The sequence below is a fragment of the Cyanistes caeruleus genome, chromosome 3 (assembly GCF_971803275.1).
Source record: "Cyanistes caeruleus chromosome 3, bCyaCae1.hap1.1, whole genome shotgun sequence".
NCBI classification, from domain to species: domain Eukaryota; kingdom Metazoa; phylum Chordata; class Aves; order Passeriformes; family Paridae; genus Cyanistes; species Cyanistes caeruleus.
In genome coordinates, this window is record NC_141703.1 from 47,611,310 (window position 1) to 47,628,827 (window position 17,518).

General features: G+C 40.4%; 1 protein-coding gene and 1 long non-coding RNA gene across 5 annotated transcripts in view; one reads left to right on the forward strand and one right to left on the reverse strand.

Annotated features, from left to right (window-relative positions):
* Nucleotides 1-2,741, reverse strand: part of NDFIP2 (Nedd4 family interacting protein 2) — a 45,176-nt gene extending 42,435 nt beyond the window's left edge. The window contains exon 1 of one of the 4 annotated variants that reach the window (XM_086880912.1): nucleotides 2,535-2,741. In XM_086880912.1, the coding sequence (XP_086737038.1) occupies nucleotides 2,535-2,570 (36 nt within the window). In that variant the 5' untranslated portion in view covers nucleotides 2,571-2,741. The remainder of the gene's footprint in view (nucleotides 1-2,534) is intronic. The other 3 variants (XM_086880910.1, XM_086880909.1, XM_086880911.1) reach the window with 3 other exon arrangements.
* Nucleotides 2,742-2,797: 56 nt separating this feature from the next.
* On the forward strand, nucleotides 2,798-7,575 carry LOC111926473 (uncharacterized). Its single transcript, XR_002862998.2, has 2 exons — nucleotides 2,798-3,602; nucleotides 4,153-7,575. It is a non-coding gene; the product is annotated as an uncharacterized LOC111926473 (long non-coding RNA).
* The last annotated feature ends 9,943 nt before the right edge of the window (nucleotides 7,576-17,518 follow it).

A 17,518-nucleotide genomic window follows, 5' to 3' on the forward strand; every position in this document is an offset into this window, starting at 1 on the left:
TGAGACGTTTTCTTTTTCATAAGAAGTCACAGAACTGGCTTTTTGTGCTAAAACTCTAAATTGCCTGCCAGTCTAAAGCCTTTTAGTTTAACTTACTTAGAAGAAACCACAAATAAAAAGAGAAAGCTCCTTCAACTTCATTAAAGTGCTACTGCCAGGAATGGAAACACAAGTCAGTAATTATTTTGATAATAATACACACCTAGAAATCTTTCTATTTGCAAGAGAACTTGACCTGAATAGAGTCAAACAGATCATCTAGAAGTAAAGGCAGAATGGGTACAAACAGGGCCAAAAGGTATTCATTATTAATCATGGAAGAAAAAAAATAAAAATAAAAAAAATACCGTGAACACAGCAGAACTGGCCAGATTTCATAAACTAAATTCATAAAACATTTATAAAATGTGGTATTAGCCATATTAAGTCATCTTTTTTCCTACATTTTGTCTTCAAAAACTAGGACACTACCATAAAATCTGCGATGATCTATTGCTCAGTACCTATCACAGCCATTATGTAAGCAAATATATCACAACACTTAAGATCACATGCTTGAATAATCAGCTTCTAATTAAGTATATCTGCAATTGCCTTGTTCCTTCCTTTCTCCAACCCAAAACAGTAAGTAAACAACGCTACAAAAATCTCAGTCTTCAGCAGTCAGATATAACAAAGAAACTAAAACAATACACTCCTTCCTGTGGGGCAGTAATCAGTAAGGCTGTATTTTAAACGCTGGAGCACAGCAGACTGATTTACAAAAAATGACTACACAATTTAATATACATAACAAACTGAGGAGGCCAACTCATGGAGTTAAACATTAAGATAAGCACTTTTGGGAGGCCACACCAAAGAGTGTTTATCCAAAGATGGGCATCAGCATCATCACTGGAAGTTCTTAACAAGCATAAGATAAAAATATTACGGAGACAAATTAGTTCTTCATGTGTTTTTTTTGTACTCCTTTGAGTAACTAAATTAAAGTCTCCCTTCTACCTGCCTGACCTCTAAGAACATGCATTCAAGGCCTTTTAAAACATGCCCAGGTCACCTCAGGCCTCAAGGAAGACAGTGTGTAGGCTCTCAAGAAAATGCTGTCACAGCATTTTCCTTCTCTCTTGCAGAGAAGAAGGAATGACTTTAGGACTTCTACTGATTTCAAGTTATGGAAGCACAGTGCCAGAAAAGAAGTGTGCTAGAAATCACTGACCCATAAAGCAGTTGGTGACCAACTACCATCCTAAAAGGCATATGTCACAGGGTGCATGGTGTGTTCATCACCCCTATGACAATCCCCGTATTTAAGTGCCCAAAAGCAGACAGAAATTTAAATCCTCTAAGACTATCACAATAAACATTCCAAATATAATAAAAGTGTTTCCTATTATTTTTTCTTAAAGCATAACCTGGGAACAATCTGAATATAAATACCAGTATTTACATATGCACAGACATTAAGTGTTATTACTTCTGTGGACATTGTTTTCACTACTCGGTAAAACACAAACACTAAGATAAATAATTCAGGACTTAGCTAGAAGATTGCAGTTGAAATTTGAATCACAGAGAGTAACAAAGATTTCAGACTTTCTTATCTTTACATTCATAGCAAAGCTATAAAGTACAAGGAACTTAAGGATAAAATTTAAACTTTTGGGGCGACTGACTGCACCTAAGTCATTTTTACACCCAATAGTCAGAAAAGCTTATATATTTTGAGTATAATTGACCTTAAGCTAGTGACTGAAAGATTTATGTAACTGACATTAAACTCATGACTGCGAGAAACAAACAGGACAATCAGTTCGGTCAGGATGAAAATCTTTGTATCCTAAGTGATTGCTTCTGTGGTTAGGTTCAGGACCTAAAGAAAAATTGGTCTCATGGACCCACAAAGCTGCAGACCGCTCTTGAGAAGAGAGTGCTCGTGCATATGCATATCCACATACACACACACTGAAGGTCAGTCTCCTCCCTGCATTTCACACTTCCCTCCCTCTCATCTTCACACAGGCCTTGCACTCTATCCCTGTGCCAGACAGCTACTAGAAATCCCAAGCTTTCAGAGGTTGGCTCTGAAAGCAGCACGTACTTAGCGGAGACAAGGACCCCTGTCCCTTCCTCCCCCGGCTGCTCCGCACTGCCGCGGCGCGCCCCGCTCTCCTCCTCGGCCGCGCTCCCGGCAGGGGGAGGCGCCCGGGAAAACCCGCCGAGCCCGGCCCGGGACCGGCCGCCGCGGGAGCAGAGAGGGGGGCGGGCAAAGGTGGCTTTCCGAACTGGCCGACCAACAGCCCCCTCCGAGGCCGGGGCAGCCGGGGGGCCGAGGGGGGCAGCCCCCGCCGCCCGAGCAAGGCCCGGCCGTAGGAGCCCCTCCGTGGGACGGGCCGCGCTTAGCCCCGGTCCCGGTCCTTGCCAGACCCCCGCACGTAGAGGCGGGGGCAGGGCGCCCCGCTCGCACCGTGCCCCGCCGCGCCGGCCCGAGGGGCGGGGGGAGGCGAGCGGGGCCTCGCCGGGGACGCCGCACTCACCACTTGGTAGCGGCTGACGGGCTGGTGGTGATCCATCCTGGCCACCCGCCGACACGCACGGGCGCGGCCGCAGCTACTCCGACCTGGCGCCGCGTCGCTCAGTCCGTCCTTCCTTTCCTTCTTTCCTTCTTCCTTCCTTCCTTCCTCCCCCTGCCCGTTCGCCCGGCGCCGCCGCCGCCCGGCCCGGCCCTGCCCCGCTGCCACCGCCCCCCGCCCGCCCCCGCGGCGGCAGAGCCGGGACAGGCCCCGCCCCGCCTGGAGCTGCGTTGGCTCTGCCGGGGCTGGGCGTGAGCGGCCTCCGGGCCCGGCCGCTCCGCGCTCGGCTCGGGGCCGCGCTCGGCTCGGGGCCGCGCTCGGCTCGGGGCCGCGCTCGGCCGGGATCGGGGCCGCGCTCGGCCGGGATCGGGGCCGCTTCGTCCTTCCCCTCTCTCCCCTCGGCAGCGCTGTTCTGTGGGGCTGTTAGGTCCCAAGCCCAGGCCTTGCCTAGATATTTATCACTATTGATCACCATGGGGCAATGAGAAAGACAGTATGGCACAGAAGACATCTTGAGGACCCGGAGAGCGATTCTGAATGGGCATCTACCTAAGCTGATTAACAATCCTGAGCCCGTTTGCCTGCTGTTCCTGTGAAGGCAAAGCACCGTTCCATGGCAAGGAATTGAGATTTTCCTCTTCTCTCTTCCTCCTAAAACTAAATGTTCAGATGTTTATGACCTCCTGGCGTGAAACCGGTTAAAAACGCCTGCGCCCATAAAGGTGTATCGGACGAGGCCGACTCATTTCTAGGTTCCCAAAGTGCCAGATGTGTGCCAGATGTGTGCCAGCTGTGGCACGCAACAATTTCAAACAGCCGTAGATGCATCTCTGGGCTGCAGTGGAGAGGAGTGTTCGCGTGTAGCTCATCTGTAGCTGATCCGCAAGGCAAATGCTCTCACAAAAGTGGCTCCCCGCTATCAGTAATGGCCGGCACTCGGAGCTTTCTCCTGCAGCTGAGGCCGTCACCTTTCCGTAGCTGCCTGCTGACCCGAGCGGCAGGAGCAGTGTTTTGTGCAGGCAGCGATCACGGGTGAGCTGGGTGAGGACCGGCGGCAGTGCGGTGAAGCGGCAGGACGCGCCTGGGAGGGCAGAGGAGAGCCAGCTCCATCATTGGAGTTAGGTTTCTCGATGGGGGTGGGAATGAAGATAGGCAGGATTATAAGGGAGGAGGAGGTGGAAGCGTGAGACTTTGCGCCTGTGTGTCTGGGACCTTGCTTGCAGCCCTTAAACCCTGCTCGTGTAGCAGTTACTAAAGCTATCCAAATGAAAAGAAGAACATGTTTGGAAAGTTCCGGCCTGTTCTCTTCGTTGCATTTGTTTTGTTTCTTGTACAACTCTGTTGCACATCAAAAGCCTTCGCAGTTAGGAAACAAAGCTGGTAGAGAAATATAGGCAAGGAACAGATTAATATTATTTTCCTAACAGGATTTTCTCCTTTTTCTTCACTATACATATTGAATGTTTAATTATTCTGTCCTAAAAGGAGCGGTTATTAATAAAGGTCATCTTGAGTTTAAGAAAGTTGGTACAGAGTATTGCAGTGTGTTTCAGTTTCCAAAACCTCTTAATTATATTTCCAGATTTCACGGTACATGGAAATTGGACCATTCGTGGAATCAGTTTGACATCCTCTGTATCCGTAGCAACAATTATCTCCAAAGTAAACTTTTTCTGAAGTGTTGCATGTGACATCTCAGCTCAGGAAGCTGTCACCTGATCTCCATGGATTTTTAAGTGTTGTGTCTCAGCTCTGCGATACACTGTCCTAGAAATTCCAACTAGTTAAGAGCTGCCGAATGGAATTTGAGACTGCAAGTGTTGGAATACAATTGAGTAAGCATTTATTGAGATGTAATGTTCAGTTATGAACTCATGCAATTCATGTCTTTTAAAGGAAGAAAGAACAATAAGCAAGAACCAAATTGGAAAATTGGAAAATATTCCATAGTGCTTGTGAATAGAGTCAGTAGAGGCAGGAGCAGATTCAGTAGAGATAATAGAGTTAGTTGTGTGTGGAGAGGGGGCTTCATATTTAGGAACAAATTTTGGATGGATGGTTTAGCTTATATACAGAGACCAAACTTACTTTGGGAATATAAATGTAGTTATGGGACTTATACCAAAGCAGGCCATGTGAATAATTTAGGCTTTAAACATGCCCTTCTTTTGATTCTTACTCTTTCTGGAACATCAAAATATTAAAAAAAGGGAGATCACACATTTCTTTCAGATCTTTGTATTTTTAAAATAGTGTTATCTGTATATTTTAATTTAACTGTCTGATTCCAGAGGTTTTGACCATGACATAATATTAACCTATAATGCAAAGCAATTTGCAAGCACTAAGGTTCCTTAAAATCACAGAATCACAGAATGGCTGAGGTTGGAATGGACCTCTGGAGGCCATCTGGCCCACCCCCTGCTCAAGCAGGGACACCTAGAGCAGGCTGTCCAGGACCAGAGAGTTTTTGAATATCTCCGAGAATGGAGTCTCCACAAGTTCTTGGGGAAACTTAAGTCAGTTCTTGGTCACTCTCACAGTAAAAAAAAAAATAAATTCCAATGTCCAGAGGGAGCCTCCAGTGTTTCTGTGTGGGCCCATAGTTTTGTCACTGAGCACTACTGAGAAGAACCTGGCTCCATCTGCTATGCACCTGCCCTTCAGGTATTTATATACATTGATGGGATCCCCTCTGAGCCATTTCTGATGCAGGCTGAAGGGCTCCAGATCTCGAAGGCTTTCTTCACAGAAAAGATGCTCCAGTCCCTTCGTCACCCTGGTGGCTCTCTGCTGGACTCTCTCCCTTGAGTTTATATTTCTCCTGTACTCTCCTGTACAGAATATATATTGAATGTAGGAAATGTGTCTTTCAGAAATACTAGGGCTTTATTACTTAGGTGAACAAATCACATGGACTGTCCTGTTGACTAAAACACTTGAATGCTAGTTTTAAGATTTACTTTTTCATTTTAACATTCTTAAACCTTAAGGGCCTATAACAACAGTAATGGTTAGGACTATTTTCTGGATCCTGCAGAATATTATTTTTTGTCAAAGAGCTGTATTTAAAGAGGCAGAAATAGTGCTCAAAATAGCACTTAATCAAAATATTTTCAAATTTACATTTAAAAGGAAGTATTGCTTCAGACCTTTTTTAGGAAAAAAGAAACTTAATTGCTGTTAGTCAGCAAACTTACAACAGTTTAAACTTTGTTCCACCATGAAAATTGGCCAACAAAATATTCTTCTTGGTAACAACAGCTCTTGCAAGCCCAGTTCTGTGAAAAGTTGTCTTGAAGGATGGCATTTGAATTCAGACAAGTCTGAACTTAATTGCACGAAGGCAAGCAGTCCAAGACTGTTAGCAATTTTAATCTTGTTTTTCATTCATTATTCAATCAATGGCCAGCAAATAAGAAAGTACAGTATTTATCTTTACATTTCTTCACCTGTATAAGCCTATTCAAATTTTTAAGGTTTCTTATGGAACTTTCAGAGTAGGTAGATTTCAGAACTAAGTTAATTTTATCGTAATAAAGATACATAAACCAAATACTTATATTGGTTAAAATACAAATATTTATATTACATTTATAGTACATAATTTTGTACTATTTTAAGTAAATATAGCTGTTACTATTTTATTTGCTATACCATATAAAGAATTTAAAAATTAAACAGCAGAACTTTGGCTTGGTTTTCTTCATCTTTTCTTCTCCTTTTTTTTAGGCAACACAGGCAATGCCACAGCCATCATTAGTAGGAACACTGGGCTACTTTTAAGATTTTGTAGCCAAATGTAGATTTTCAATTACACTGTCATCATCTTTGTTCAGTGTGCATATACACGTGTACAGTTTTGCAAACCTGCCCTTTGGATATGTCCTAATACCGTGCAGGTGTGTCTGAACCGGGTTTAAAAGTCACTACTGCAACACAGAGCTCAGACTGGGAAATATCTCAAATATTTGTCTTGGTCTAGGACAGATTTTGCAGGCTGCAAGGATCTCTTTTCTGCTGCAGCTCTTTCCTGCTAAGTCATGGAGACAGTTCTGAACTAATTCAGATATATTCTGAAAAGCTCCCCACAGCTGTGCTATGCACAGCTGTACTTTGTCTAAGCTCGTAGCAGGGTTAGATCCCTACATCTCTTGTTGTCTCCCTTATAACCTACATTAATTACCTTTGCTGACTACAAGCACAGTTAAAGCAGGACACCACAGGAGTGAAGGAACCTCTTCTTTCAAAAAGGCTTCAGACAAGTTCAGGGAGCCAATGCCCACATTAGCAGTAGTACAGCTTCTTCAGTACAGCTCAATGGCTTTGCAAGGAGAAAAAAAGAGCATAATGAGCTGACACTGCAAGGTGATTGCATAGCCACTTCTGTGCTGTAAGCTGTGAGCCTAGAGGAAATGGTACAGAGTCCATAAATAAAGGCTGAGGCAGTGTGTGCTTGTCTCTCTGAGCAGATTCTTCCTAAAAGTCTCTTTTCCATATAATGTGATGCATTGAGAATGAAGAATGAATGCAAAGGCTGCTGGTGTTTCACACAGGTAACAGAGGAGGGTCTAACACTGAGTAAAAAGGATCTGCCAAGTCCCACCTCTTTGGAGAGGCACGGGTACTTGAGAGAAGTTAGCTTAAAGCAGAAGAATCACAGGAATAGGCGCGTGTGTGGCAGTTTGAAGTTGTTAATTTTAAAATTAGATTATTTCTTAAAAATCTGTGAGTTTGTAATTATTTTTTTTTTAAATCCCTGGTAATAAAATATAATACTTTAAATATTTTTGTTTTATGAACACTGATGGTGGACACTACCTAAACACACCACAAATGTCAAAAGCTGAGAAACAAACAGGATTTTCTAAAATTCATGTGGCCTAGCTTTTCAGTGTGTTTTCAGCTACTTCAGATCTGATGTTAAAAACCTGATGTTGACAGTTGCCAACTTGTGCTGTTATGTAAATACACAATGTTTAACAAATAAAAAAAAATGCCCCTCTGGCTTTGAAGTTTTCATTTAACAATTGAGATTGAATGGAATGTGCAAAAGTCAGAGTCAATAAAATCAGGGACAGTAAATTTGAAATACAGAATAAAGAATGTAAATGCACACCAAACTGTGAAGGAATGTGGGAAATATGTGAGAAAATACCTTCAGCTGAAAAACAATGAACAACAAAACAATCCCCAAACCCTTGAAATCTTTTGGGGGAAAAAATGGAGGAAATGGCAGAAAATACAGACATCTGTAGGCTTAGTGCATCAGAAGTCAATAAAGATGCAAGCTACAAGAAGAAATCCAATGCTGTTATGAAGTCTTATTTGGACAAGATATTTCTATTCTGATCTTGGCAATGTTTGTCATTTTTGTAATATCAATAAGGCATGATTAAGTAGAAAACAGTTTTAGCATGTATTCCTTAGGAAAAAGATTATTCAAATATTTGTTAATCCATTTATTTGAAAGCTACTTGGATATTAAATTGCTGTATGCAAAACAAAATCTAATCAGTTCAGGCCTTGATGTTATCTGAAAATGATTTTCTTATTCAACTAGAAGAGGAAAGTGCAAACAATAGATACACAAGTAACTCCATGTTCTTGTAGTGCCAATGTTGCTGTAAGTATTAACTGCAAAGCACAGTCTCTGTCCTAAAGGAACAGAAGAAAGCTGGATATATATTCACAATAATTTACTGCTAGATCAGTAAGTCTGAAGTGCTGGCATTTCTCCTAACACTTATAATGCAATATAAAAATCTATTTGAAAAAACGATAAAATGAAAATGATCTTTTCAGTTACCCAAATGATGTTGATCATTCAAATCAGATGTGCTGTGACACTGCCCTGCACAGTACTGTTAGTGGGTTTTTCTAAATAAGTTTCAGTCTGTTCATCATTGTATATGTTCCCCATATATACAGCTCTTGAACAGGCTTTATGCCCAAATTGATTTATTTCTACATAAAACAAAGCTCTGCATAAATTATAAGCCTCTTTTATTATGAACCTCCCCTTTTATCCTGAGTTTGTAATGCAACTGCATTAAAAACCACATAGTGGTTACAGAGCTGTTGAGCTGTTAAAGTGGCTCCTTGTAATGCCAGCTTAGTCTCCCTTGAACATAAGGCAGAATACAAACAGAAATAGAGCAGAATATAACAGAAATGTTGTTAACCACCAGATTGTCAACATGACCTAACCAGCTGCAGAGCTAACTCAGCCTAAATTCTGGCTAAGGCCCCATGCCTCGAGTTTCCTGTTGAGTAAGCATTCTGTTTCTTGGTTCAAATGACTCTTCAACTGACTTCCAGAGGATTTCTGATGTTTATAGATTTTATCTATTAGCTAGCTATGTAACATTAGGTAGCATGTGAATATGATCTCTTACCTCAACAGATGATTTCTTAAACATGGAGAAAAATGTTCTTTTTCACTGGTCCAGCATGCTAACAGTCAAATAACATTGTGTCCCATTGTCAGAATACACTCTGCTATTTCAGATAGAGGCAGTTCCCTAAATTTTATCCAGTCACTGCTCAGTAATATGCAAACACATAAAAGTTGCTCAGGTCTTTTGCATACTCATGTTTTGAAAAGTATGTAGCTCTCTGGAAAAAATGCCTCCTTCGGTGAATCTGAGTGGAAGTGTCCATCAACATCTGATCTGACCCAGGGCTGCAGTGGTAGGAAGGAAAAATAAATGTTGAGAATTAATCTTCAGTGGAGATTTCCACTGAAGCTAGCTTTTGTTCCATTGTGTGGTATGTGTAGGTAGCATCAGGCCTGATATTTCAGCATTCCTGTCAGTTTGCAGGCAAAGAAAGCAGCGCTATGCTTGAAAGTCTTAAATGCTGCTGGTAGAATGCAGAAGGGCTCTAAACCAAGTAGTTCAGTAAGAGTTTGAGCTTCACAAGTTTATGTGAGTTCAGCTATTTGAAAGGAAGAACGCTTATCTTGAAATATTTGTCAGCTGTGTTGCCCCAATTTTTTCTACTACAGAACAGTTAGCTCACCTAAATTTAGATGTTTCTGTCACAGATGTCTGCACTGGATCCAGATATCTGGGTATTTTTTATAGTGAGTGGAGGAAAAAAGGCACTTTCATGATGCAACTGATCTCATTCTAAGATACATGCTCCTCCTAGTCTCATTGGCCACCTCAGAAAAATGTACAGCCACCTTTTCTTCATTCCCTCCCTGAAGGTATTTATACACATGGATGGGATTCCCCTCAGCCTCTCTTCCCCATGCCCAAGTCTCTCAGCCAACAATGAGAGGTGCTTTCCTGGACTTGATAGTTACAAACAAGGAATAGTTGGTCAGGGATATGAAAGTTGGAGCAGCCTTGGCTGCAGTGGCCATATGACCACTGGGGTAACAGGATCCAGAAGGATACAGGGGGAAGAATATCCAGAGAGGAGAAAGCAGGGCAAAAGTCAGGACCACAAGCCTGCATTTTGGGAGCTCAGACTCCAACTTCTTCAGAGAACTTCTTAGAATAGTCCCATAGGATATGACTCTTGACCCTAGATAGAAGAAGTTTCCAGGAGAATTGGTTTATATTCCAATATCACCTCCTTCAAGCTTAAGACAGCTCCATCCCAACTCAAGCAAAGATCAAACAAAGGCAGCAGGAATCCTACAGGGATGAACACAAAGCTCTTATACTAATTCAGATATAAAAAAGAAGTGCATGAGATGAGGGAAATGACAGGTGACCCACAAAATATGCATAATGTATCTTTAATAATGGTATGTTTCTCAAAAATATAGCAGAAGGTACTTTATTTTAGTGTTGGAGCTATTTTATTTAATATTATTTTATTTTACTTTATTTTCTCATATCATTCAAATATCTCATTTGATTAGCCCTTTCTACCTGGAAAGCTGAGGGAAAGGACATTTAAGGGCTAACTTTTCTCACCACAAAATAAGGAAGGAAAGATGAAAGAGGGAAAGGATATTCAAGAATTTGAACAGGAGATAAGTCTCCTGTGCTTCTGGAAATGTGTTCACATGCCAGCCATATTCTCTTGGAGGTGAAAACCTTGTGGGCATCAACCACCATGCTAGTTCTGCAATGTGGCCAAAGCAGAAATTAAAAAAAAACCAAAAAACAACAACAAAAAAACCAAAACCCCAAACCAGGTACATATCACAGAAAAGAGAATGAGTCACTGGAGATCAGGACCATGGCATGTTCCAGCCACAAGTCTGTAAGTACACTGAGTAACAATTAAGTGAGATTATTTCCATGTGATTTGGAAAGCTCTTCAGTGAGATCTTCCAGAAGTGCTGGGTCATGTGCTGACAATACTGCTATTAAGAAGGTGGGAACTGAAAATGGAAGCCTCTGTAAAATCCGCAGGCAATATTAAGTCTCAGAAATAAGAGTAGGCACCAGACAAGGAGAAACAGGTGAAAAATATTTTTCAAAAACCTTTGGAAACTTGGAAACCAGCAAATGGGAGAAACCATATTGCCTAAGATGCTGGCTGATAATTTGAGAGAGTTTGACTAGGACTAAGAAATAGTCTTTTGCTCCCAATACTTAGAGATCTAGGACTGCTTTCCTAGGTCCAGTTTCTCTTGACCATATCCCAGCTCCATCTGAGGGACATACTCAGGCATGCATTATACCAAACTCCCTAGCCTTTGATATTTGACATACCATGCTTCAATAGAAGCAAAGCCAGGACTTGTGAGATGAATGGGACTGACAGTGTTTTACAGCATCTTTTTCTGGTATTTCCAACTGGACTGGCGCCAGAATCCCAGCAATAGTGATTCTGCATGTAGCAGCTGTAGTTAGAACTAGGAAGTGTTACAGGAAGAGGGCTTCAACTCAGGTATCAACAATTAACACAGAATGTTGTTCAACTCGGCACACAAACATCCAGTTGGCAGGATGTGCTGGTCTCAACTACTTTCACTCTGCTACAGATGTCCCAGTCATGAAGGAAGTGTGGCATTTGTTTGGCTCATTGGGATATCAGACTTATGAGTGATAGAAAACTTGGTTCCAAATGTGGAATATACTAATTGTTCTGATGTCAGCTCTTGCTGAGGTAAAGCATCTGAGATAAGACCATGGTATTTGCATATCAAAACAGTTTTGCCAAGCATGTGCCTTTCAGGATGACTTTGAGAAACTATTTTATCTTAGTACTGTTAGAACTAGATAAAGTAAATGTTAATAATTCACTCTCCTTGAAGATCAAGGAATGCGTCACCAGGATTCATAACCTTTTTGGGATATTGTAGGCAGGACTGGGTGCTTCAAATGGAATCATCTGCTACAGAGTGAGCTGTCTGTCCACATTCTTCAGCCTTACAGCCCAGCACATACAGCACCAATATGAGTAGCAGGCTGTGGGCTCTGTGTGTTTTAAGTTGACAACACAGTTACTAAGACATACCAGGATTCATCTGGACTCACCTTGACCTGCCTGAAGGTTGAGGTTAGTTTGTTTAGCTGTAACAGCTGTTGAATGATAACCAGCTGACAGTAACTTGATTTGTTTCAGCCTTTGCTTAGCTTTGTACAGCTGAAAGGTATCAGGCTTATTGCAGTATATATTTGTATAAGTAGTAAATACAACATGTAATTTTTCTTTCTCTAGTGAGCTATGATGATGCTACAATAAAAATAAGGGTAGAGATGTACAGGCATGGGATGATAGCTGGAGCCTTAATGGTGGAGACACAGGTTGGTAACAGAGACCTCTGGTAGTAAACAACTTGGGACCAGCCAGTTATTGGCTGCCAAAGGAATGGTGCCTTGGCAGATGGGTAAAACAATTTATGGGTGACAAAGAGAGGTAAAAACAGGTATCTGATATATGTTAAAACAGGCTGTACATAGTAGATTTTGCTGTAATATGGAATTGTGAACCATTGAGTAAGGAGCAAGCAAATTGTGTTAGAAGTATATAATAATGACACTAAGAAGACTCAAGAGGGAGGAGGAGGAAACCATCAATACCAACATCATATTTTCAGTAAAGAGAAATAAGAAACCCTCCACACCACATATCTTCCATGGATGTCTTTCCATAACACACCCAGGCCTCCCAGACAGAAGCTATCAGCTTTAGGACATGATCTCTGTGTCACCAGAGTGACACTGGAAAGGTGACCATAATCCCAGAGAAAGAGACAATTACTATAAAGTTTGAGTATTTTGATTTTTACCCTGTGATTATAGGGATGAGGCATAATGCTTGGATAATTGGAATTAAAATTGATAGTATAATTATGTTCAGACTAATAAAAATTCTTTGATTAGACTATCAAGACATGAATTAGACTAGCAGTAAATTCCCAGTTCTGCATAAAATGTAAGTGACCCACATAAACTGCATAAGTTATATTGCACCAAATTGGCAGGGGTGACCTAAGCTGTAATTTAAATGCAATAAATCAGTAGGAAGTTTGCGGAGGACCTAATTTGTGGGCCTAGATTCTTAAAACTTGATGTAGTTACCAACTCTGTTGATTTGATTTCCACAGACTGTAATGGGAGGTGGGTTGTCAAGCTCATATATAGGCATCTAGCAATATCCTATGTGCCTTCAAAAAGATAGTGCCTGTGTGTTTTAACATTCTCATTGTACAACTGAAGAGGTGCCAGGTGCTAGCAGTCAATTCATGGAGGCTAAATACAACAGAGTCATGTAGCTTATATGGGACATGGGAAGGTCAGCTAGGCCAATTCTGCACAAAGCAGGCCCAGTAAGGTCAGGCTGCTCAGGCTTCACCCAGCAACCTGATATCCAAATTTTGGCTATCTCCCAGGATGGAGAATCTCTTTCAGCTGTAAAATGTTAATTCTGTTTTCTCATTTGGCTATAAGAAGGGCTTCTCTGCTAACTTTAGATAAGGATTAATGAAACACTGAGGAACTCGATGTAAAATTACAGTCAAATGTGGATTGGTGTCATGGAGAGGATGCTGGCCTAAATTTTGTGGGTTTTTTTTTTTGTTTTGGGTTTTTTTTGGTTTTTTTTTTTTGTCTGACTCAGTCTAGTTATAATGTTTTTATACAACCTCAATTTTCTTCCTTCTTCAGCAATTTTTGGAGATACAGTCATAACTCTGAGCAAGCACTCAGATGGATGAAAGTTCCTCTCATATAAACTCCTCATATATTTTTAGCAAAAGAAGCCAAGAGACACAAAGAAATTTGGAATCATACCAAGGCATGAATATTTTTAGCACCAGATGTCTGAATGAGCTAGAAGACCTTTAATTCCATCTGAAACAGATGTCCATAAGACCAGAGCTAAGAGGAAAAAAATACTGCTTTTCAGGCTTTTTTTCTACTTTTTTTTTTTTTCCCTTCCAGAAAGAAAGGTACTGCTTAAATAGGAAATATTTATTTTTTTTTTCATGAGACTTTAGGGATCTGTCACATAATTAATCTCTATTAGTTCTGAGAAGGCTGCTTATCACCAGGGTTCAGATTTAACAAAGGACATATCTTTTTGTCCTTGTTATGTATGTATGTAAGTATGGATCTTTGCTGTAACTTGTTATTCTGCTGTATCTAAACATTATACCTGACATATGTTACTGAAAGAGTATAGTGATTCATATGTCAGAGAGAATAATAGTGAAGCAATTCAGGAAATCAGTGCCAGTATCCTCTATTTTTCAAGATAAAGAGGCTATTTTGTCCAGATCTGGCTGGCAAGTTAATATATCAAATAGATCAAGTTGCTAATTTATTTCACTAGTAGTACTGTTGCCATTAAAAGTGCATAATTATATTTAGTGCCTCTATTTGTAAACCCCATTAGAATTGGTTTATGTGATCATCATCTCCCAGCCTGTCTGTAAGAGCTCATAAATCTGAAAAACTTAGATGAAATACCACCATCAGGAAAAAAATACTGTTTGTACAGAAACAGATGACTCAGGCAAAAATGGCAATGAGTCATTCCATGGATGGCCCTAGCAGTTAGTGACTGGCTTACTTCCCAACAGCATGAGTAGGGGAAAAACCAAACCACTGTGTGGTGATTAGGCTTCCTTCATTCTTTGTATTTTCAGTACAGAAGTCTGTCAATGCTTAGGACACAAACACAGTCCCCATGACTTTGCTGACTAGAATATGTCTTAAATATGTGCACTATGTACACTACAGCTGGAATACTCATAGACAAGTGCTCCAGCTTGGTTCTTCAGGAAGATAAATATGTTGACTTTGTATTGAATGTCATGCAGAGTTCAAGATTTGGAGTACCTGCCTCCAAACCATGATGTATGTATGCCCACAATAACCAGGAAAAGCTGCTGTTGTGACTTTTGAATAGTTTCTTTATGGTTTAGTATCTCTTGTAAAGGCTAAAATCTGCCACAATTTCCTCTTCTTTCTACTTCAAGGTGTAATCTAATTTTCTTTCAAAGTCATAGTCAGTGATACAAACTAACTGATTTCCCATTATGAGAGCAAAACAGAAGCACCATGCTGCAGCCCTCAGCACCAGTTATCTCCTCAAGAGGATGGCAATGGATACGAAAATATATAAATTTGCTTGGTGTTTTATGAAAACACATAGAGTTAGTTTACTAAGGCCACAGGAGGATTTAAATGTCTGTCATGATTTAAAGACAAACACATGTAGTTGACAGCAATAAGAGTTTAAGGTTATTTGAATTGCAGGTAAATGTAGTGAAATTGCTGTTGCTGTAAACCTTGCTGTAGAAAATTCACAGATGCACAGGAATGAACTCTTGCTGAAGGACCACTTCCTTCCTGTAAATTTCTATGGAACAAAAGCAGTTTTCCTGAAAAAAACACTCATTCGCCTGAATGAGAGCAAAACTGGTTACTTTTAAGGAAAGATGATAAACAAGGTTACTCTTGCCACTAACTGTAAGGGAAATTATGTTTTCCCTGGCCACCTCAGAGAACTACTACTTTGTCTGGCATTCCCCTGAAGCAGTGTCCTTTTCTGTACAGAGGTTGGATGAAAGGTCTTGCATTTCACTTTATCAGAGGGAGGCACAAATGCTGAAGATGTTGTGCCAAAGTACACATTAGTATTTGATCTTTTAAAAATGCCATTGTGTCCAAAGTTAAGGAACAAGTACAGTTTTATATTTTCCTGTATATTTGTACAATAACACGTTGTCACTTCAGCAAAGTATGAATAATTGATTCAGTGAGTCATTATAATTTATTTTAAAATAACTCTAAAATAAAATAATACTGCCTTTTGCACTAACAGTACCACAATAGTAGAACTTCCTATGTTTAAAATAAGCAAGCCTAAACTAAACATCTTTGAACTGTGAGGGCCAGATACTTTGCATGTCCTTAACTGCTTTCTTATGCTCAAAGTAAGGAAGTAGCTTTAAAAACAGGATTCATGAATCCAAATGAAATAAACTCAGGTGTCATCAAACTATTACATTGCTCCAAAACTTTTTTAAAAAATATTATTTTCTAGAATAGAGTTGCTTTCCCATGGAACAGAACACAGACTACTGGATTTTAAAAAAGCAATGCCGTGAAATAACTTGTGGCAGTGATTAGATTTGCCCCAGTTCCTGGGAAAGTAAGGCTGGATGACAGCAATTATTTCCCTTCATTGTCTGTCTGTGCTTAGTTGTGCTACACAAGTTACCAAATCAACTGGAAATGCTAGATTAAAAACAGACAAACAAACAAGCAAACAAGGACTCCCACCCTTTTCCCATCATTTGAGGCTCTAGCTGAGGCTCATCTGAAGTTCCCTGGGATAATCAAGACATCCTTACAAGCCTGGCTGAAACCTAGGAGATACCTCAGCTTTTTGATGTGTCTGAAGGCATCTACCTCAGAAACCAGAGGGCCTTTGAAATAGCAGCTGAAAGTTGAAGCAACTGAACCAACATTTTTGTACTTTTTCTGTCTGATTATTTTCCTTCTTCCCACTCTGCTCATTAAACCCACACAGCAGCCTCATAAGAAATGAAGATTTTCACAGTAGCAATTAATTTTTTTAAAATTGATAACATTATCTTTCTGAAATAATTCTTTAAAGTTCTCAAAGTTTAAAAACATATAGTGGTTTAAATTTTCAGAGAAACAAATCATTAGTAAGTGAAACAGAAACATGCTGACAACAAAGGCATAGCAGATAAGTAAAATACTGTATAGATCCACTCTATCAATTAACAATATGCTATTATTATAAGAAAAATGCTCAGAAAAATAACATGGATTTTAAATTATGCAGCTATTAGATAATGCATAGGAAGTGTGTAGAGAGAAAGAATATCCTGAAAAAAAAACAGTTATGCCTGCCTTTTTCTCAGATCTAGAAGTTAGGAAATCTTAATACTATTTCCACACATATTTTACAAATGAAATAAACAGTAAACTCTAGAGAAGGCAGAGCAAGAGATCAAGAATACAGAGAACAGCCAGGACTTGAGCTATCAGTTTATTATCTAGCCGTTATCTGACTTTGTTGGAAAGTAGGGTTTTCCTGGATTTTTTTTTTTTTTTATATATAATAAAATATCATAGAAACATAGAATGGTTTTGGTTGAAGGGACCTTAAAGACGACATGGTTCCAACCCACTTGTCCTAGGCAGGGACACCTTCCACAAGACCAACTTGCTCAGAGCTCCATCCAACCTGGCCTTGAACACTTCCACAGATGGGGTGCCCACAGCTTCTCTGCACAACATGTTCCAGTGTCTCTCCACCCTCACACTAAACCACTTCTTCCAAATACATAACCTAAACATTTCCTCTTTAATTTTGAAGCCATTCTCCCTTATCCTGTCACTGCATGTCCTTGTAAGAAGACTCTCTCCAGCCTTCTTTTAGGCACTGTAAGGCTGCCATAAGGGCTCACTGGGGCCTTCTCTTCTCCAGGCTGAACAATCCAAATTCTCTCAGCCTTTCCTCATAGGAGAGCTGCTTCATTCAGCCCTCTG